The sequence below is a fragment of the Neocloeon triangulifer genome, unplaced genomic scaffold (assembly GCF_031216515.1).
Source record: "Neocloeon triangulifer isolate White Clay Creek 2 clone unplaced genomic scaffold, ASM3121651v1 ptg000017l, whole genome shotgun sequence".
Taxonomy (NCBI): Eukaryota; Metazoa; Arthropoda; class Insecta; order Ephemeroptera; family Baetidae; genus Neocloeon; species Neocloeon triangulifer.
The window spans coordinates 103,414-127,456 of record NW_026775559.1 but is presented as its reverse complement, the minus strand read 5'-3'; the positions used below and the strand labels follow the sequence as shown (position 1 = coordinate 127,456).

General features: G+C 36.9%; 1 protein-coding gene across 5 annotated transcripts in view; it reads right to left on the bottom strand.

Annotated features, from left to right (window-relative positions):
- Nucleotides 1–24,043, bottom strand: part of LOC132203717 (lachesin-like) — a 123,825-nt gene that overhangs the window by 52,146 nt on the left and 47,636 nt on the right. For all 5 annotated transcript variants that reach the window (XM_059631680.1, XM_059631682.1, XM_059631684.1 and 2 more), the window contains 2 exons: nt 8,052–8,158; nt 1,666–1,851 (listed from right to left, as the gene is read on the bottom strand). In XM_059631680.1, coding sequence (XP_059487663.1) covers nt 1,666–1,851; nt 8,052–8,158 — 293 coding nt within the window. The remainder of the gene's footprint in view (nt 1–1,665; nt 1,852–8,051; nt 8,159–24,043) is intronic.

Sequence of the window (24,043 nt, the reverse complement as noted above, 5' to 3'; positions counted from 1 at the left end):
CTTTAAGAAAGCAGTCCGTTCCTCTATAATCCAAACTCTGTCTTGGCAAACTTTGGCCTGCTTCGGCTTTGTATAATATTGTGGCGGTCGCTGCAGATTATAATATTGGTAATTGCGGATTGTTGTTTGCAGATCAATAACGGGAGAGAGAGAGAGAGAGAGGAGCCTTCACTGAGGTCTCCCTCCCGCGCCGGCTCTTATTAAATCATCTGCATGAAGAGCACTTGCAGAGTTTGTGGAAAAACCAATGCCGTATCTAGAGATAGAGTGAAGCGCAATATTCATGGAGGCTGAGAGGCATCGATGGCCACGGCCCGTCGAGAATATTATCATAATTATTATCATTCAAACGGCCCGGTGCAGCAGCAGTTCTTCGGATCAATTGGAAATGTGCATTTTATTATGGCCTCCTTGTGTTTGTGGTGATATTTATGTGTGGTGGCGTAATAAATATAGAGGCGTCCCGACGGCATGCATGCATAATAAATGCAAAAAGCAGCAGGTATAATGTCGGCCCACAGGTAATAAAAGAGCGCATTATGCATTGTGTGCCCCCGCCAGACTGATTGACTCGCGCGCAGCCCCGACGGATTTGAGTGCCGTCACGAGATCGACGACATTTTTTTCTCAGCTTTTCATGCGCACAAACTAGGTTAATTCTCTGCTCACGAGAGGGATGACGCATTAAGTAAATCCGTTATGATCAAGATGAAGACTTCAAATTGGCTTTTCATCAATGGTTTTTTTCGATGAGTCTTTTTAGAAATGGGAAGGTTATAATTTACTTTTTTTTCAATTCATGTGACGCTCTAGTGAGAAATTGATTTACAATTTTGCATCTTATTATTGAATTTTATAATGAATTTTATAATTTGTCCTTTAAATAAGAGATGTTTCAAAATTATTGTTAAAAAGCTAAAATGTCATGAAGCGAGAAACTGTTGATTTTGGCCATTTTTGTAATGTGTGATTTCTGAAAGTCCCAATGAAAATGTCCTAGGTAAATTTTTTATCTTGAAGGTTTTTAAACATGTAACATTTGTCTTTTTTTTAGAATACCACCTGTTTGAAATGCTTCACTTTAATAAAGAAGGTGAATTTTGTTAGTTTTTTAGACGAGCACTGGCTAGATTTTTTCATTTTAGTTTGACTGACCTAGTTAAAGTCGTTCAAGACAAAATGTATCAACATCTTGATACTTTTCGTATTTGGAGAGATCAGGAAAACACACATTATTTTCCATCTTGAATTAAAAAAAAAAAAAAAAAAAAAAAAAAAAAAAAAATCAAAATTTCTTCGAATTTGTTGATTTAGTCAGAATTTTTCCTCGTAAAACATGAGAACGCAATATAAACTTATAATATTAGCAATTTCACAAGCATAAATTGTTTGTTTGTTTTTTTATTGAAAGTCAATGTTTTTAGTTTCTACTGTAAATCACCAGTAAATCAACAAATATACTTAAAAACTTCAATTTTTCAATAGACGATTTCAAATTCGTTCACTGAAAATAAACTAACTCATATCATAGAAATGAAAATCAATTGGCCTGTCGAAATGAAATAAAAATGTTTCGACCAAAATAAACATATCAATTTTCATCATATTTTTAATTAAATTTCTTTAATTCTATAAAAAAAAATTGGATAAAAAATTGACACTAACCTGGCTCTGCATGGGGTCAGTGTTGATCTGGCACATGTAGCTGCCGCGGTCCTCCTCCTGGACACCTCTGATGTGGAGGTTCCAGGTGCTGTAGTCGTTGTGCGACACGGCCACTCGCGGGTTGTGCGTGATGACGTGGTCGTGGATGGCCTGGATGGCCTTCGTGTCCGCCTTCACCCAGCCCACCTGCAACAATGCCCACTTGATGAGTCGCGCATCGATCCCAATAATGACAACGAAGAGAATGAAAAAAAATGCGGTGATGGTCGGGGACGCAGCGATGATGGGGCGAATTACTAATCGACAAAGAGCCAGAGAGGTGTACTGTCCGACTCTCAATCAACCAGATATCGATTCTCAATTTTTAACTCGCGCTGACACCGACGAAATTACACTGACTCGCGTTCGGTCCAACCCTCTCCATCATGTTTTGCAGTGACGCGAGAGGACGTCGAAGAGACGAGTTTGCGAAATTCGGGTGGACACGCACCACTGCATCAACAGAATGAAATTTTAATTTTGATTTGCGGCCCGCAAAAATGGGTGCGATCGGAAATTGATTTCATGAAAGCTACGTGAAATTGAAATTGAAATAAAATAGTACGTTGAGTATTTCTAACTGTTTTGAATGATTTATTTTGTTTAGTCTTTTATTCAGCATGAAAAAATTTAAGTAGTATTAGGCTTGGGGAAAAAGAAAGAATAAAGTGAATAGCAAGTAAAATCGGATACGAAAAAGTGTTGAATTCTTGTTATTCAAATTGTTTAAAAACTTTAAATTTGAATAAAAACAATTGTGAGGAGGAAATGCTTCAATTTTCGTTGGACAAAACCACGAAATGTAAAGATTTTGCATCTGCCTTCAGTGTATTTAAAATGAATTAATAAAATTTTAGTTCCAATTTTTTTTTTAGTAAGAATTTTCTATTCTTGATTTATTTTCTCATACAATACACATAAATTTTCCGAGCTTCCGAGTTCATATTTGTTGATCTGATCATTTTTTAAAATGACGATTTTGCAATTTTACAAAAAGTATCCCATAAATCTGTACAAAAATAATTAAAAATAAAAAATACTGGAAAATATATATTAAAAAAAAAAAATCCTGAAAAAAAACGTTTTTCAATGTCTTGTTTGTGTTTTTTTAATATTGTAAATTCTAGAAGATTTCTCTGCTTTTTTTATTTTTCTTATCAGTTTCCCATTTAGTATAAAAATTTTGTGTCCTGCTTTGATAAAATAAGCATATTATATTCATGAAAAAATTCAATTCTAATGGAGAATAAATAGATCTAGTATTTAATATTTGTAAATAAGCAAATATCCCTTTCTCTTTACGATTTAAATTTGTTTTTGCGTTCAACATATATTATTAAATAAAATATTTTCATATTGTCTGTTTCTCTTGTATATTTGAAGAAAGCGTACAGAAATTTGAGTTTAATTAAATGAACCAGTTTGAAAATAAGAAGAGTTTCCACGAAGTGGATGAAACAGGCCAAAGCCAATATTTGTCCTTGCTAGGATTAACCGAGGATAATGGCCAGAAAAGCCCATACAAAAATTAAAAATAAACAACTGGCCAGACGGTCGTCGTAAATTTATTTTTTTTCCGTGTGTGCAGAGGAAAAACAGGCGAAAAACTCGGGCAAAGCATTATTGCGTGTGTGCGGTATGCGACGTGATTGCCGGAAAAGTGAGAGACGGTCCGCCCGAGTCTATTATTGGAGAAGCCAGTGGGTGCAGTGCAGACATGACAAACGACTGCAAACTTGGATCATTTATTACACACAGCTGTTGGCACACGGCGGGCGGGCGAGGAGATTTTCCAGTGCAGCGTCAGCCAGAATTAGTCGTGGAAAGAACAGCAGTCTGTGTGTGTTTCGCCTTTTTTTCTCTCTCTTTCTCTGCCTTTCGCGTGTCGCCGGTTGCATACCTAAGCAAGTGGTGAGCAAACTCAATCAGGGCCGGTGGCGGAAAAATTAGGCAGGCTGTTCCCAGGGCGGAAGGGTTGAATTATTTAGGCGGCGTTAAACATTTAGCGGCGGCATTGCCTCTTGGCTTCCGACGACGGTCGAGCCGCGGCTGCCGCTTTTGCTCCTCCACGCTGAATTTAAAATCGAGTTTCCATCCCTGCAGCCGGAAATTAGGACTTGGGGTGTGGAATGACGGTGCATTAGCAGAGTGCGGTTTCCGGCCACAACATTTTGTACGCACTTTTGTAAAGGAGTGAAAAAATTATCAGATCTCAGAAAAGCTGTATTTTACAGATTAAACATTCAGCTTTAATTTATAACGCAGTTATTTTTAATTCTCTATACTATAATTTACTATTTCTTGCGGACAAAATTGAGGGCTTAAACACTAGATTTATTATGTTTATATTGTTCATTAATCCAATACAATGACTTAAGTCCGAATTTCATTTTATCCATGCATTTTGTTGTCAATTAATTTTTTCTAAAGCACAAAAGAAAATCACCAAAAACAATGATAAATTTATCTCAAAAGGCTTGTATGAGTTGCGGTTTCTTGTGAAATTTTAAATTAATAATTACGTATGATCTGCGTATGATCAAATTTGAGATCCCCTTTAAGCCAAGATAATTGCTAATTGGCTGAACGTTTGGTAATATTGTGAACTGTATAAATATAAAATATTGCAATGTCTATTGCTCACTCGATCAATACAATTTTCATAAATAAACATAGAAAATGCAAAGTTTAAGTCATCCACTATCTTGAAATTTAACATTGATTCTATTTACTTTTAGAATACAATTGTAATTTTAATAATAATTTTTTTTAAATAAATTCAAAACAGATTTAAAAATATTTTTTAATCAGTTGCCGATAAAAGGAAAAGATAAAATTAATTGAAATAAATTAATAAATTTAAAATGAAATATTTTTTTATTACGTTTTGGGTGAAAAATATAGTAAAAAAATTTATAACAATTTTTTTGAACTTTTCCCTTACATATAGCAAATAATTAAATCACTTTTTTAATTATTAGTCATAAACAGATATGCAATTTATACTTATTTCAATAATTCGGAAGATAATGCAGTGCTTACAAAAACGTAAAAAATGTTATAAATATTTTTAGTTGCATTGCAAAAGCAAACGCGTTTCTCTTTATACGATTCAGTCAAGAGCGCAAACTAATGAGCATAATGAAGGCCCCTGACGATCGCCGATAAGAAATCACGTGATGGAAAAATGGGGCCCAATTTTCATTATCGCAGGTGAGCACCCTTGGCTGCTTTTTCCACTTTTCACCTCTCGCACGTCGGGGGATGCAATTAGCGCTAATTAAATCAGGGACGGCTGACGAGTTTGCCAACAGCGGCCGGTCGGTCGAGGTGTTTGATTATCTTGATTGCGGCGTCGGGGGTGCTAGGCCTGATGGATGGATATAGATGAGTGCTCAGCCGGTTTTGCACCAACAAACGAACGAGGAGCAAACGAGTGCGTGCCTGCATGTTGTTGTTTGCTCGCACAGGTGCCATTCATAAGTAAAAACGCGTCGCCCCCATTACCATATGGGACTGTCATTGTCAAAAGGCACTTTGTACCGGATCACGTCGCCTCTTAGCGTTTTCAAATCACGTTTGCAATAGAGCGCGCGCGGCGAAGGGACGGAGAGCGAAAATATGAGAGACAAACTGAACGCCGCGTGCTTTTATTAAAATTTCAACCCTTCGCGTGCGACGAGGGACGCTTCGAGTTTTGTCAGCTTGCTTGCTTGCGATTTGGCCACACACACACGTCTAATATTATTTGCATTTTATGCCCAGCGTGATGCATTTCGCAGCTGCCGATGGACCGCCGTCGTAAAGTTTGTCGCCACATACTCGACGGCTGTTTGCGCAAGACGTGCAATTTTCATCCAGATTCCGTCCGTGGTTTGGAGCCAGAATTGACGCTGCTGCTGCTCAAAAGTTTATTTGCTAAACCGGGAAAATTAAATTTAAAAATTATTTTATTGTGATAAAATTATAAAAATACAAAAATTGTTTTGTTTCAAGAGTTTTTAATTGCAAGGAAATTTTTCATAAGATCGATCAAAGTTTAAATTTGCGCCTTATAATTTGATCAATAATAATAATGGATTTGAACTAATTCATTATATCTCTCTAGTGGTAAATTTGAATATAAACCATGGGTTATAGTTAACTGAAGCTCGGCAGCGGATGTGGTCTTTTTGATCTCGGAAATTTTAGCACAATCTTTGCTACCAGTTCAACAATTTAATGTTTAATGTAAAATGAACGTGACATAGATAAATAATAATAATAATCGTGGCCCAGATTAGAATTTGATTTTAAAAACTCATTGTTGTATGGTGAAATTCGACTTGATTAAATAGATTTTTTAAATAATACTAATGTTAATACCGTGTGTCTTAAATTCACAATATGAAATATTTTTTGCATGAAGATTAATGATTAAAATTTAATAACAATTTTATTTTAAAATAAAATAAGAATTAATAATTTAAATTGCTTTTAATGCTCCAAAATAAATTTTTAACTTTATTAATATTACAGCAAAATTTTTAAAATCATAAAATTTTTTTAAAAGATTTCCTTCAAAGTTGAAAGTTGGCGCAAGATCGTAGAACTCAAGTATAAACCAAAATGAATCGGAGGTCCATAAAAGTGAACGCGCGTTCGGGCCGGCACGTGAGAGCATTTTTGGCGAAATTTGCGTGGGGGGCCCGAAGCACCTTGCTTGCCGCCGGTAATCACTGTCAATGGGGGTGGGTGGTTTTCTGGGAGCACCCCTCCGTCGTCGACTAGGGTGGAATCGCACTAGCTAGCACAAAGAGCAGCAGGTGCAGATTATAGATGATGAGGAAATAGTGCCTTTGTGCTAATGACGTTCCATTCTCTGGCAAGATAATCCCCGCTCTCGGTGTTGCACCATTATTTGACCAGAGCCTTTTAATGTCGGTCCGTGAATGCCGCCACACGTATTTCGCCACGATTATTGTTTCAATTTCATTATTCACGGACGTGTGGCGAAATCCTAATCAGACTGCAGTTGTTTTGCGTGTCACCCTTTTATTCGCTGGGATTTTTGCCAGCGCCGGCATTTCGAGCATTTAAACCGCTCTCTCTCTCGGTCCAGTTTTACTGTTATGGAGGTGAGTTGAAAGTGGATTAGCCGCAGATTGCGAGGCGGCCGAATGTGCTGAAAGGCTAATTTTCTGCGGACGACCCGACGACAAAAAAATCCGTAGGCGCGGTCGTTGGGGATGAGCTGGGAAATTGCGTCGAGAGATTTCGCAACCAAAAAAGGGATGAACTTCTATTCGAAAAATCTACTATGCCAGGGGATTGAACGAACGAAAAAGAAATCCTCTGCATTTTTAACAAGCGAGCCAATCTCCGAGCAATTGATCTATTTTGGGCTGATAAATTTGATTAAAAAATTCTAAGATTATCGATAAAAGGATGAAGTAGCTAGCCGCAGATGAAAATTGGATGCTAATATTTCAATTAAATTTTTGTTTAGAGATCATTAAAAGATGTTTCAGTGTTAGACGAAAAATGAAGATATAAGAAATTTGACAGTTCATAATAATTATTAATTATGAGAAGATATGTTAAATTTCAATGCTACCAGCAAAAATAATCAGAAATTTACTAATGCTTCTTTTATTTTTAATCAAGTAACACCAAAAAAGCTTTAATCCAGAAGGAAGATAGCATTAAAAGTGGACAAATTTACTTTTGTAAATAAATTTTTCTATGGGATGCAGTAAATATTTATTTTGTATTTTATTTAAGTTTTTAGCGGTTTTTAGATGAGTTTCTATGAGGAATTGATATTCTTAAAAAGAATTTTCGCGAAATGTTTTAATTAGTTTAGCAGATTGCAGATCAATATATGCATAATTATAGTGGTCCTCTTAATGAATTCTTGTTAAAAATTGAATTGAGAAAAATGGTATCTGCAGTTAGCAAAAGATAATTCAGATATTTTGAAAGTTTGGTCTTCAAAATAACATGATTATATTTTATATCTCAACTTCTATTGCAAGTCAAATTGAAAAAATTAAAAATTTATGCATTGATGGTAAAAAAGAAACCATGAGACTGGAAATTACTAAGTAAGTGAAGGCAAATTCTGCGATTTGATCTAGCAATAAAGATTTCCTGAACCGAGCAATACAAAAGTCAATACATTATTAAATTCTTGAATTTTAAATGATTAGAATCAGACAATAATTGATAAAAAAAATTAATATCTGAAACATTCCAAGTATGTAGCGGAGAAAAATTTGTAGTTGGCTCGTTGGCTGACAACGAAAACTGGAGAGAACTTTACTATTTTTAAAATATAATACTATTATCTCATTATTCGAACTCACCCGATACCCTCCGAGGTGGCGGACGACGCATGTGAACGTCGCGTCCCTGCCGAGGGGCACCGTCAAGTTGAGGATGGGCTCGGCAAACTCGGGCTGGAAGGCAACACCTGTGAACAAATGAGAAAAACAGCGCGTCAGTCTCCAGCAGTAATTAACGGCTTAATTTAGGGATGCTCTCTCTTTTCAAGGCACGCGAGAGTGAGCTCGGAGATTAATTTCAGCAATCGGAGCGTGAGAATTCCGCCAGAATAAAAGGCGATTTGGGGCGGTGCGCGGCAACTTTTTTCATAAAAGAGAGGATGGTAATATGATAAAACGCAGGCCGTGTGTCACAGTGAAGTTTGAAAATTGAAAAGTTTTTATCCTCTCGGCGCCGAGCCGAGAGCGAAAAAAGTGTCAAAGGAAGGCGCACGCCGAGAATATTCAAAAGATTAAAACAGAGGTGACACAATTGAGTTGCCTCGTCTCGTAATCTTTCTCAGCTTTTTCAATCCTATAGCTGCGACCCGGCTCAGCAGCACTTTTTCCACAGACTTTGGCTGCACCCGGCCGGCAAAGATTTTGGCTGTCAATCAGCGCAGGAGCTAAGCTGGCAAACGAGATTAATATGCCCCGGCGGCAGTTATTCTTGAGTCATTTGGCTGGCAAACAGCTCCTGTGTGCCTTTTGGCCGACGCTGTCTGGCCGCCTTCCAAGCCCACACGTATTTAACTGAAAGAACGAACACAAATCTCGAATAAGTCACCGAGTTAAACTGCGCTGAATTATTTTACGGCCAGGATTATTTAATAAAGAGAAAGGCGGGCGAATAATTCATCCTCATTTGCGTCGCAGCCTGGCCAAGAAAGAGACGCGCGCGCTGCCAAGGTTTGCGCTTCGCTGCAAGTGAGAGATGCAAAAAATTAATCCCGATTGGGTTGGAAAATTTTATTTGCAAGATCTTTTACGGTCGTCCTTGGTGTGTGTGTGTACATGCTGGGAATTGTCGGTCTCGCTCTGTCGGTTTGGATTTTACAACCCAGCAAATTAAAGTTGACGGACTCGTATGAAATGAGATGTCAAATCGTGCCGATAAAAACGACTTCATTTCTTGACTGGATTAGTCGCTTGTGTCACTCCGTCTCTATTTCTCAGAATTCTGCTTTGAATTCTGATGAAAAGGAGGAGAAAATTTACCAGAGAGAGGATAAGATTCCACTTATAGAAAAATTAAGTTACCTCCAAAGTTCACCAAACAACAACAATTTTATAACGTATTAAGAATGGTGTCTAATTTCCTTTTAAAATGCAATAAATCATATTAAATGTAAGTAATTGAAGCAAATTAGCAAAGCTAAATTTTAATTTAAAAATTTTCATTTATAATTTCTTTTCCAACATTTAAACCTTGACCAATATTCCACACATAGATTCCTGAAATCAAATTATAGATTCTTTTAGAATAATGAGGGATATTTACAAGCTACGTTGGCTTATATGAATTACAGGAACTAACTTATCACGTGAATATCCCTCAATGTTTTGTATACATTTTGGGACGAACCCAAAAATTTTGAGCTAATATTATGTCATTGTTTTGAACGCGGAAGTTTGCAACCCGCAAAATTGCAAACGCTTCAATTATTGAGCTTTGGTTTGCACGTCGCGGTCATTATTTAAACGGAGCGGATTAAGTCACGAGCGGGACGGCAGGTGGTCCGCAATAACGGCAAAACCGCGCGCACACTCTGCTGCTGAACCGGCGGAACACGGTGCAGAATCGTAAGAAACGGATAATGCACGTCTGCAGTCTTTTAATAACAGTGAGGCCTGCAACGAACATTCGAGAAGAATGAGATTCTAAATTGTTACAATGCAGCATCAGTGAAAAAAAAATGTAGAATCAAGTGTAAAATTAATTTACTTTTAAGACCATTTATTAAATTTCTTCTACATAAAATGGCCAAAAAAATTATATTTAAATCTTTATTGATGTATTATAATATTTTTTAATTTTTGCAAATTAAATTTTTATTTTATATGTATCCATAACACATAAAAATGTAAAGATTTTTCACTGATAAATAAATGTTTATTATAACCTAGGTTTATGGCTGGTCTTTACTACAAATGAAAATTATTTTGCGGCTTAACAAAGTTAAGTCGTTAATATGAATGGTTTGACTCAAGCTATAAATTATATATTTACATAAATAAAAACTACAACAGACGTGAAAAAACAGTCTATTCACGGAAATTCAACGTGAAATTGCAATACGTATTTCCATAGCACAGGATGCTGCAAGTGCGAATCGCCTCAGGGCGTCTTCCTTTCGCTGCCGCAATCACGACCAGGGCAAATATTGGACTCGAGCTGACCCATTCAGCGCACCCCTGCCTTTCAGTAATTTCAGTGCGCGAGCGATTTGTGCTGGAAAAACATGAATGAATGATTAATGCAGGCTGCGTTTGCATTTTGCATGATGAAGTGGCTCCAACTGTCCTTCCCTTTGCGTTGTTTCTCATTCAAATTTGATCATTTTTAACTGCCAGCCAGATGACAACGCCGAGACAGCCAAGTGATTTGATTCTCTTGACAAACAACAAACACATTACCCATTAATAACACCGAGCGAGGGAATAAATTTATAAATGAATGAGAAAATAGCTTGAAAGAATGAAAAAAAAAAAAGAAATTACAAAAAAATCTTTACTGGTATATTTTTCAGGAATAATTAAGCGTTTCTCTAGATTTACAGTAATATAGAATAATTTCAATATATACATTGATCCTTCAATCATTTTCCCTATTTTTATGTTTCGTGTTTAAGATATTAAGAAATTATGTTGTATAAAATAAATTTCCACATGAACTTACTTCAAGATACCTAATTTCTACCTCCATGTTGTGGGACAAGAAGATTTTTAATTTTGATTTAAAATATATACCGTATTTATACAAATAATATAATTAATTTTTATATTGAAAGAATTAAGAGGCCAAATAAAATTATATCTATTTAATGTTGATTTTTCTCATGGATTCAAAGTAAAGTGATTTATTCTAATTTGATAATTCATGTGGACGCACAATATTCTCCAAGACTAATCACATTAATGCACGACCTCATAAACATCTACTTTTTCCTCTATAATCTTTTCTAGGGAGAAACCCTCTCGGTCAAATAAAATTCAATTACGGTCGCATTTGGATGGCAAATAGCAGCAGCAGGGAAAGATGCGATGCATCAAGTTAGATATTATTCGCTGGCTCGCCGCCACCAAAGGCTGTGCCAATATTGATATGGCTCGATCGGAGCAGCATAAGGCTGCTTTCGCTCCATTCATTCCTTTGGAAAAGGAGACACCACAACAGATGAGGAAAACAAGCCGCCGCGCCAACAATGGGCTCATCTTTTCTCCTCAGTCTTGATCAGAAATCACTCATTTTTAATTGCGGCGCCATTTTTTGCTGGGGCTGCTTTTTCGCAGAAAATCAAGCCTGTCTCATTAACAAAATGAACTGGCAGCGATTGTGCATTGTGTGAACGAAAGAATGGGCAAGGCGAAGAGGAGAGCCAGCTGGAGGTATTACAATGAGAGGAGGATTTTCTTTCTTGTGCGTGCAGTGTCTTCACAAAAAGCTCTAAAGTGAACATTTTCAATCCATTGTCTGCCTGCCATTTCTCGTTGCAGAGCCCAAAATTAACTCTCAATCGGTGAATCCACTCAATAAATTTTACAAAAATCGATTCATTTACAATTTTATTTCATGCTTTTCTGACTTTATAAGTTTTGCTAGATTAAAATAATATGAAATTTTCCCCTTTTATATATATGCATGTCATAAACACCAAGAGCTTTTAGAAAAAAAATTTATTAAATTCAAAATTTTATTTTTATAACACAATTTTTATGAAGTACATATTCGAGTATTTTGATTTATTTTTGCAAAATGAGGAAAAATTGCTATGCAAAAGGCCCCAAGGGATCTGCTTAAGTCTGGCCTATAGTTTTTCGTGAATCTCTCCTAAAGTGTATGATAATTATTATTTGTTGTTTATACGTAAAAAAAAGTGTAAAGAATCATTGCAGATTTTTCGAAGAATTAAAAAAAAGCAGATAAAACCATTCTTTGCTAACTTTTTGTTTCATATTTCATTGCTTTAAAGTACTTGATTTAATTTAAACGATTCAATTTCTACAAACAAATTGGGCAAATTGAATTGACCATAAATTACACAGGTTGATGAATTTTACTTGAGGGGTTATTGCAATTTTGGCATCAAGATTGAGCTAACCGAGCGTTTAATGGTCTTGTTCAGACTTTTTATGCGTCTCGGAGAAAACGTTTCGGCAAACCAACAACCCGGAAGGAGCGATTAATCTGGCTAAAAGTGCATGGGACGAAGCAACGGTCGTGTGTGTTTTACGAGCGTCTAAGCCGAGCGGCGACGCACCCCTTCTGCTCCATACATGCAATCTGCGAAAACTGCGTTTTTGCGAGCGGAAAGCAGCAAACAAAAATTCCTCAACTGTGTTGGAGCAGTTTCAGCGGCCAATCCATCAAGATCACCATGCACGCGCGCAGCTAGGCAGACAAAAAGCATCGCATTTGCAAATAGCGAGAAAGAAGCGTCGCGGCGACGGCGATATCCATCTGCTGGGTGGTAAGTGCATTTCTTTATTGCGCCCGAGAGCCGGGCTGTTTATCTCGAACAAAGGCTTTGTTATGGTAGTGACGCCAGCCAGCTCGCAATCCACTGGCTAATGCTCGCGTCCATTGGAGAAATGGTGACGAACTCGCCAGTGCCCCTCTTATCGCGGTCTGCAATCATATCTTTGAAGTGTCGCTGCGCCTTCTTCTTCGTCTTCAAATAAATTTAAGCCCAAATAGGAAAAGCACGCGCGCGAAGAAGGGGGCGGACGGAAAGAGAGCTAGTTTTGTGTTCCATTAGCAAGATTGGGCGGCTCTCCACAAAAACCAAGGCAACAAGCAAGCAAATTCCCTTATAGAGAGTGTATAGCAGAGGGTCTTTTTTCCTTTTCCTCTGCTTCGTGTTATTTTTTTTTTCTTACCCGTCGTCTGCTCTGGAATAAGACGCGCCGGGCGGACCAATTTAATTTCGTAACAAGCGGCAGAAAGAGCGAGATGAAGAAAGAGAGGAAGACACACATTTGCAAATGATTAATATGCAGGGCGGGCGGCAATCCTTTTGATATCACTCAATTCCGAGCGGGCGGTGAAAAGAAGCTTTTACAGCGGCGCGGCAACATAAAGGCCGATTCAATTAGGTGCCAATAGAAGACGAAGCTGCTCGGCAAAGCCTCTTACCCAATTTTGCATACTTTTGCTCCGAATAATAAACACGCACGTAGGTATGTGGGACTTTGTGGCTTCTGCAAAATTGCCTCCAAGACGAAATTACTTGATTTTTTCAGCATTTTCTTGAAGCAAACTAGATTCGTCAAAAAGTTTTTCAAAATTTTTAGCCTATAATAACTAGCAATAATTAGTTAGCAAATAATTAATAATTAAAATTTTACAGAATTTAAATATTTATTGGGGAAAAATTGGAACTAGAAATTACAGCCATTTTCATAGCATGACTAAATAATTTTTTTTAATAACGCAATTGGAATTCTCTTACAGATAATTATTAGTATTTTAAATATAAAAATCAAACATAAATGATGTATTATAATTATTTCTGCTGCTGCAATTAAATAAATAACTCCAGGTCCCCTACTTTGTGAGAGGAATTTGCCATGGCAAATTCCTCTTACAGAATTAGACTTTAGCTTCTGGAATTTGGATATTTTCCACAATTGGAAATCGTGTTGGTGGTAATAATTATGGAAATACAATCGTGATACATGATTTGATTGAAGATTAATTAAATTCACTCAAAGCCAACCAACCAAGCAGCAAGCAATTATTTCGTATCTGCAAGCAGCACCCATAATTTCGCAATACTGTATAATAATTTAAATTTATTCATTTTGGTCCTTTGAATTTTAGCATACGAAAATTCATACATCATTCATATTTTAAACCACATTTTGGGGAATACTTTCATAATGTTATTGGCAATAATTAATTAATTTATGATTGTAATCATAATCGGCTTTTATAAGACTTTCAAATCAACGTCAATGTATCAATTATGTACCTTGACGGAGCACAAAATTATCAAAATTAAATTATGTCGTTGAAGACAGTCTAGAGCAGGTTATCAGCAAACTGTGGCTGGTTCCTCGGCTAGTTGGCGGAAAGCCGGAAAGTGATTTTAATCCGCGTAATTATCTTATCTGGGCAAAGTCGAGCCTTTATTAAGAGCGTTCAGTGGGGTCGCAAGTGACAAAGGTCGGCCGATTGCACAGGGGCAGGTGCGGCGGCAAAGCAGTGTGTCTACGCGACGCCGGCAAAACCGACTTGCTTGTTGTTAATTAGAGGGCTGTTTGAGAGGCGTCGGACCGAAGGGGTGAAAGAGGAGATGGCGTGAGAGAGGGCGAGGAGAGGCCTCTAATCAGGCCTCGAGAGGCCCGCCTGCTAATTACACGCCTCATTGCGCCGCCATTCAATTGCCCACCTCAGCGGCGATAAAGTGCAAGAGGCACAAGCGGTGATTGAGCTTAATTTCGCCGATCCGGCCTACTGCAGAGGCCCTTTCATCATCTCATCTGTTGCTCTTTCGCATCATTTAATTTTTACAGTACAAGATCAAATTTTAAAACTAAAAACTAAATCGTCAAGAGATTTAAACTACATAATTCTTTATTACAACCATTAGTGAGGGTGAAACAAATTTCACGTATATTCATATATTCACGTAGAAATATTTTTTTTTTAGTGTATTTTAATATTATTTTACACTTTCCTTTCAGCAAGGTTGCCTTCGGTTTTCTGAAAATATTACATTATTAAAAATTGCAATATAAATTGTAAACACTTTGCAAAAGTTCACCATAATATTTGATCTAGTTTCCAAATGAACGCTTCGACCTTGTGCACTTGAGTGTCAAAAAGCGCATGCTTTATTGATTTTGCTAATCAATTAATTAATTAACAGCTCCCCACGCGAGGCAAATTTAATTAATTAATTTTCAGCACGCGGACAAATAATCCAAAGGTACTTCAAAAATTCGTTATTATTTCGATAATCTCTCTTGTCACTCCACAGAGGCAGAGGGGAAGAACATGGAATATTTTCGGCCGACCGGGAGCGATTAATTTGCATCGGCTGCATCGCCAGCGGGCTTAATTAATTTACTAGATGCAAATCCAGAGCAGTCCGTGCCGCTGTTTATTTGAAGTCACGTTTGAGTGCGTCCGCGCTGCATCGGCCCACATTAATAACCGGCCGAGCCGCGTCCATTTCACTCGTATACGTAATCATTTGAAATAATGCACCGCCACCATCGCAGCTCGTTTTATTTTCGTTCCGTTTTTATTTTTCACTCGAAACGCCAACAGATGTGCTGTATCTGTGTTATTATAATTGTCACACCACGTATTTAAATATATTTTTATCTCTTTGCTGCTGTGCTTTATTTCGTGTTCTGTATCGCGACTCCCGCGCAAATGACATATTACGGAGCTAGGCTTTCAAATTAACTCGTGCGGCTGCACTAAAAGTTTGCTGTGTGTAATGCACGGCTCGGCTTGCGCCAACACACATTATTCAAATATGTGCATCCACAAAGCCTTGCCGAGTGTTTGTGTGCATTACGCTTCTCGTTTATTTGATTTTAATTGAGATACAACTTCGGAATTAATGCTTCTGTTGCCAAACAGATGCAATCATTTTTAAAAAGCAGAATTTGTGAAACTAAATTAAGAAAAAAAAGATTATCATTATAAAGCTTGGTACTTCTACAAAAAGCAAAATTTTTTCTGTCAGCAAGTCTAGATAGTGTTTGTAAAATAAATTCATAAATTAATTGTTTGTGAAATTTTTAATAATTTAAACAAAAATTTATTTGTAGTACATATAATTATTGTGACATTTTAGTCTTCTTAATTTATTTAATAATATTAAATAATATATTACTTCATAAATTATTTTTTAAGATGTTATATATATTTTTGTTTCATTTTTTTTCTATTAAGCTACTTTTATACGTAGTAAAAATATATTCTGATAGAAATAAGTAATAAATAATATTATTGAGGTCCTCCTCGAGAATTGTGTAAGTAATTCAAAAAAGTTATTTATTGCTCGACGCTGTCTGTATATAATATAAATATATTTATCATCGTTTATCACATTATTATATCTCACTAATTAATTTGTCAATGAAGTCCTCTGCTGGTCCTCTGCACACATTAATTGTAAAAAGAGATAAATTTTAAATTTCTTAAAAGCGTTATAAGCAGAGGGTCACAAAAAAATTTAAAAGTTTTGATAATGACTTAATTATGTCTGTTTAGGATCAAAACAGCCTTGTACAACTTTCCTTCCTCTTCATAGTACATCATGTGAAGCAAAAAACTCAAATCTCTACAATTTGTTGCTAAATGTTTTCAATTCTATAAGCTTAAAAGTATTAATTTGCTATCACAATGATTGACGATACAGGTCCATTTAATTTTAATTTTGATGTCACAAAATAAAAAATAGAATTCCAAAAATATATTAATTGGAAAATGGTGTTAAAATAATTTAACTTGAAAAGTATTCAAACTTCCAAACATGTTTTCTTTGAAAAACCGGAAAAACCCTCTCCATTAACAAACAAAATGCACATTGTTGTCTGCATATTAAAATCTTTTTCAGCCGGAGCACACAAATCTCAGTAATGGGCGGTTTAATTCCCTGTAACTACAGTAACGGGTTCATCGAGCAGCTCGTTTGCATACATAGCACACAAGGCAATTGTCAACGAGGCAGAGAGAGAGAGAGAGAGAGATGCTCGCCCTAATGAGAACAAAGCGCGAATGCCGGCTGTTATTGGCTCGCTGCAACACTCTTGAAATTCACTTGAGCGCCGTATCAACTCGTTGTTGTTCAAAAAAGGAAAAGGCAAAATCCGCTGACAAAAGAAGACGCTAACGAACGTAAGGGGTTGTTGGCAGAGTTTCCAACACACGGCGAACAGGAAAACTGCAAAACGGTTTTTGCTAAAGGATTTTGTTTTAAAATAGATTATACAGTTACTGCGTAGCAGGTCTTTGAAATACCAACAGCAATGTGCATCAAAAGAGTCTTTGACGGCTACATGGATAATAATTAAAATGTCATTCTGTTAAGCATCAAAGTCCAGTGAGAAAAGTATATAAAATGACATTCGGTGCGTTTGCTCAGGGGAACTGCCAAAAGCGACAAAAGTTGTGGAAATCCCTTATGGGCACGAGCAGCGGTAGCCAAAATTTGTCCGAAAAAGCTATGATTGCTTTAATTTTCACACTGATTATAAATACATGAATTATTACAAGTTATTCAAATTGAGGCATTTTCATTTGTAAAATTAAATTAATTATCATAAATTAAAAAAAGTTAAATATAATATTTCAATTTAAGTTTGTCTTCATCAAAATAAAATTTTTCAATGTAAAAAATTCTATGTTTTATGTGTTTTATGTAAAAGAGATAGAGCTATAAAAATTTATCACTTCATAAACTTTAAGAAAAATTTTGATCAAAAGTTATGCTAAATCATTAAATTATTGTTGATCAACTAGCTTGAAGTAAGTATTCTTAATTAAATTCTTTGCATCTATTGCCCATGACGAATCATTTTGACCTTATCCAATTATTTTTTTGATAATTTCCAAATGAATATTGAGTTCTTTTCATTTTACTTTTGTACCAAAGGCGGTGCCCAACCTGCAGGAGCAGAACAAAATCATCGAGGCTGAAAATGGCATTCTGCGCGAGTGTTTTTAATTTGCGTCGGCCGGCGGAGCGACAGAGGCCCCTAGTGATTTGCAAAGGGGCCCCAGCAAACCACACACACACTCTCACACACACAACGGTCGTATATTTCATTAGATTAAGTGAAACAACAACAACATCAGAGGGCACGCGCAAATAATACACAGCCGCGTAGATCTGGGCGGCCAAATCTGCAGCGCTTTTGGATATACAATCAGGATAATTGCGGCGCTTACTCTCTCCCCGCGCGCTATTTGCGATATCAGAGGCGGGGTTTTGCCGTCATTAATCCCGTTGATACGTCGATAAAGGGAAGCGTCCGTGTTCTTCTGGCCGCAGGTGTTTTTCTCTCTCACGACACAAACAGCAGGCCGTGTTGTCTTAATTTGTCCTTTTCCCATTATCTGACCCCTCGGGCTCCTCATTTACCAGCATCACTGGCCGTGTTGTTCTCCAACACGTCTCCACTCCACCGACGAAACAAAACACTCGATCTCCACACATACGTCCGTCCGCCCATCTCTCTCTCTCTCACTCGCTCTTTGTTTTTGCCTTAAAGCAAACCTCGCGTTCTGGTCCAAAAAAAGCTCTGCCGGACGCTTTTGGCTTTCTCTCACAAAAGATTGCAAAAAGCCAGGAATTTCTCGCCTACAATCACTGTGGGAGAACAAAAGTTGGCGATATAAATACAAGTTTGTTATAAATAGAAACAGCTTCATGCTATTAGTTGAAACAAAGTGTAAAATAATAACAGGATTTTGCTATTTGCTTGAGATTTTTAGATACTATTTTAAATTCTGAATGTAGAAGCTGATAATTTTCTGAAAAATTCACTTGTAAAAGTAAATATGGAATTATGATTTTTTTATAATGAAGATAAATCATTTGAAAATTGTTTATGTCACAATTTTTCCTGATCAAATAATTTATTTTAAAGAGAAATTTTATGAACACATTATAATTTTATCAGGGTAAAAAAACTAGGATCAATTTTTGAATTTCGAAATTTTTTAAACTACATTATTTCAAAGTACCCTGATAAGCCGAACAAGTGTATTCCAGTATACAAATAAAATTTAATCATTTGCAAATGAAGTCCATTTTAACTCTCACCTTAATACAAAAAACAATCAAAAAATTATAATAATTTCCTAAATTTGAGCCATTTCAACTTGAAAAATTGAGATAAAATTCAATGTATAAACCTGCAATTTAATTGGAAATGCATAAATATGTTTCAAAAGGAATTACATTTTAACTAATAAAATTTACTATGAGCATTTTTAACCAATTTAGTCAATTTCATTCCACAAACTTATATTACCGAAAGCATAAAAAGTTAATTAGAAGCATTATAATTAATATAAAAGTCAAGTGACAAATGCATCTATTTTCCCTGCATCAACTTGATTAAACAAGCAGATGGAACTGGAGGGTGGGAAATTCTGCGGCGATCAAACACCCTTAAGTACACAAATCCAGCCGTGCAGCAGAATGCAAAATACATAACATAGAAGGGGGAGTTTTTGCTGGTCGGGAAGTCGAGCAACTCGAGAGAGAGCATTAAAAGTGATTGGCGGGAGAAGTTATTGCTGGTGGAGCGATTAGGCATTGTGTTGGTGTCAGCGGCACCAACGGCACCGTCGTCGTCGTCGGTGGGTAAACAAAGAGGGTTGGGCGCCGAAACAAGTCTCATAAATTCATGCGGAGAGAGACTCGGTTCTCACAGCCACAAGTAGCTGGCAAATATCACAAGAGAGCTAGTGCGAACAGGGGTATATATAATAATATTTGGTGGTGTGCCAGGCCGGCGTCGACGCGCGATTTAATAAAATCAAAAGCAGCCAGTGCATTAGCTGATGGCAATAACAATAATAACGGCGCTATTTTATTGCCGATTTTTTACGGCCCGAAAGAGGTTTATCGTGTTGCCGGGCGGAGCGTGTGTGTGTGTGTGTTATTGTTCCCCCTTGATGACTGCCAAGATGAAAAGTCATCTGTCAGGGGACGACTTCATCAAGATGACATGCGATGACACTGCATAAAGTCGCTTTCCCACCCAAAAAATGGCCCGAGGCGAACGTTAGCATGGAACTGGGCGCGGCAAAAAATGTCCCTTCAAGGGCGTAGTCCCTCCTCGGCCTTGGGTATCTGATTTGCGCCAGAAATTTGACTGATCTTCTTGAGATTCCGTTGCCTTTTTGCGCCGTTTCTTTCTTTCCTCCCTGCCGCCGTTTTCTCGACTTCAGTTTTTCTGCTTCATTTAATCCAACGACATCCGGCTGTTCGTTTTGAGTAATCAGAGTGCATTATGCTTGGGTGCTACGTTGGGAAAAATTGGACTCTCACAATAAGTTACGAGTCTAGAAAATTTATTCAGAAAAGAAAATTTTCCCCGCGCAAATGTGAAAAATAATGTTACTTTGGATAATTATGTGAAAAAATGCAGTGTCTCATATTCGTTATCTTTTTTAACTGAAACAAAAATTGTACGTATCAATTAGAAAATTTAATTTATTTTATTTTTAATATTGGATATAAGCATGCTAAATTTAGCACCAGCAAATCCCATAAGCTAACTCAGCATACCAATATCACCCCATACCGTCAACTTTTGGTAAAATTGATAAGAGCTGAGGAAGTCAACTTTCTTCAATCTTCAGCGGGACATGCATGTCCTGTCGATCGCCCTGACAAACTGCAATCCATTTGCCAAAAGACAGGTTGTGGGCAAGCGAGGCGCGAATAAATTTGGTAGCGAAATGCGGGTTTAGAATATAATTAGAGAAAGAATCGCAAAGCCAGGCGGCGGTTAGAGAAGGGAATTATTAATTATTCTGGTGGGTGAGCAGCATAATGCAGGCGGCATTAATTGGACCACCAGATGACAGCTTATCTGTCTGGCGGCGGCGGCGCCGAGGATTTGCTCTTTGACGGATTGTTTGCGCGCAGGAAACGCGCTGATTGCCGACATTGTCTTCTCCGTGCTCCACTCAAGTGCTGCATTTCTTATTTCTCGCGATTGCGAAACAAAAACGGCGCCGCTGGCTGTGCATTTCAAGAGAGCGGCCAGCAGCGCAGACACATCGTTTTTTACGGCCCCGATCTTATCACAACCACCACAGCCACCATGTTTTGCTTTTTGCCATTTTTGTCTTTTGCAAATTCGGCCGCATGAAACTTTCATGGCGCGTTGCTTTTTTAATCGTGCCACACGAGGGCTCGGCCAATGCGACTGTCGTGCTCTGGCATTGGCAAGTGGCGTTGTAAAGTTTTTTATTGCGTTGCGCCCAAATGTAAATACTTTGTGTGTGTTTATTTGTGAGTGCAAGTGTGAATAAAATGAGGTTTTTACACCTTTGAATTATTAATGGCCTCGCTGGTTGTAAAAAATAAATAGCTTGCTCTTTTTTTACATTATTGGAGGACTTACAATTAGTATGAGAGAGATTAAACAGGGCGTGATATGGTCATAGGAATGCAATTATATTTTTTTTGACTGGTATTGCAAATTATTTTCCTGCACAGTAATTTCACAGACATAAAATATCTAAAACAATGCATGTCGAACTTGAAAATTTTGCACCGTACAATTCTTTCTCATCTGATGATTTAAAAAAAATAATTTTGTTCTTTTTTATGAGTGGCAAACTTGATATTGCTGTTAAAAGAAAAAGGTGATATTTTAGCATGGATGATGATATTTTTCATAAATTTTTGCTGCTCATTCATAAAGATAGCCCTTTTATTATTATTTTTTTTTTAATTCTTTTAATAATTTCAAACTTAAAATTTTTTGAACAATTTTATTGTAATCATTAATGAGTTAAATTTGATGTCTTTTTTGCTGGAAAATTTTAAAGTTTCAAGAAAAATTTTGTATTTGTATGCAGAAAATGCTTTAATATTTTGACCGACCAGTAATTAATATGAATTGAAAATATAAATTTCCTGAATAATTGCCCAGTTTTCTGTGAGTGCATTTCTGCTTATGTTGCACAGTTTTTCAAGACTTAACTAAATAAAATTTACTTGATTAATTATTCCATATTATTTCTGCATACTTAAAATATTTTCGCTGATGAGATGATTTTGTTCCAAATGTGCAAAAAAAAAAATAGTTTCCAAGAATCTATATTTTTTGATCTTTGTATAAATATTATGATTTCTATAACTTTTTCAGTTTTTTTCCTTCAATGAGAATATAAAATAGAACGGATTGAGAGATTTTAAGCATTTAGGCTGCGTATGTGGTTAATAATTGAAATCAAGCGGCTTTCAGTGGCAGAGAGAACTTCGACTCTAAACCATCTTTCGGGCAAGGAGAGTCGAGGGAGCGGCTTTGAATGGAGAGTGTGGGCGGCTTGGATCCGCTTTTATTTGCAAATTCGCCACACAAACAGAGCGAATTAAATCGCTCCGGCGGGGTTGCTGCCGAGATGAAGAAGCACGCAAGAATATTTCACAAGTGGCCGTGCGATTATTGAGTGCTGGCTGGCTGTGCAAGCAGACCGAGGAGCTGCGATCCATCCATGTCTGTTTGTCCGGGCGCAGCTTTATTACTAAATAACATCGTTCTCTGTGCTGGCCTCTGCCAAGGAAAGCTTTATGTCCAAGGCAAATATTAGGTCTGCCCTTGATGTGGGATCTTAGGGAACGCCGGCTCAAGTGGCTCTACCTCGCCATTGTTCCGCCCATCAATCACTTGTACCAACAACAAGTCAAATGCCTGCACGCATCCGCGAATTAAGCGCCTTTATCTTTGTTCACCAACCAAAATTTTTGCTCCGGCCGACGATTGGGAAAAGAAAAAAATGAGCACTGATTAAAGGGCATCTCCCATCAATGATTTCATTTTAGAAAATTAAAACGAACTGCTAGAGTGGAGGGAATCTCCAGGCAAAAAATGCAGTATAGATCCAGAAAGACCTTTTGTTTATAACAATTCAAACTATTTTTTGATTACTGTTTAAGGATAAAAATTTATGGATCACACTGACAACCATTGCCCATCAGATCAATACTAAATATTTTTTTTTAATCTTCTGAAATATCATTTTTTTTCATGGTAATAATTATACAATAGTGTTTTTTTTGTTGTCAAAGCTTGATTGAGATCCATGATCGCGCTTCTTTTTTTGAAGATTTTGTTATCATTACATAATTAGATTTTAATTTTATACATTTAATTTTTTTAAATCATTTACCTCCAGACTTTAAAACATCACATTTATGAACAAAAAAATTATAAAATATTACTTAATGCACTCTAATAATGGTACAATTGTAAAGTAAAAACTAAAAAACGAGTTTTAAAGTATTTCAATAATAATCCTTTTGATCTAAAAACTTATAAAAAAAGCATAATTTGAAATGTCTGAACAAATTTAATACTATAAAAATTACACTAAAATCTTCTGTTATAATAGTGCTGGGGTAATATTCCAAAAGTATTCCCAGCCGTACAAATTACAAATAATGGCAAAGGATTAAAAAATCACGACGGCTGCGGCGGCAACGGGTGCATCTTTTCTTTCTCTCGGCTGCTCTGCCGTCCGTATATATCATGCCGCAGATGGAGTTGAGTGCCACCAAGGCTGCAAAGTTTGCCTGCGCCGCCGACAACAATATCGCAGCCTCGCCCCGATAATGAAATGAAATGCGTGCACTCACCCCTCGCTGCCTGCTGGGTGGTATAGGCAGGCGTCCGCGCGCGCACCAGACTTATAGACCTTTGTTCTCCGACTCGTGGTTTGGAATATTTAATTACGATTTAAAACTTGCCCGCTGTTTGGCGTGCCCCTAGCGAAATCTCATAATTGCTTTTCTCGCGCTAATTTCTATCTAATTAAATCTGCCTTCACTCCACGCAAATTCGCGAAATGGATCTTTATATGTATGTGCTTCTTCATGATGAGAAGTAAGGAAAATCTTAACGTGAAATACATAAAAGTTTCTAGAGAATTTTGAAGACAAATAATTACTGGACATATTGAATTGAATCATATTTGTCCTTTTTTGTGTGATAAAACAAATGAAATGAAATTTTGAAAGTCCGCAGCAGCACTCTCCTCGTCGCTAATTAATCATTTCATTAATTCCCGATAACAGCCGCAGTAAAAGGGTATTTGGGTC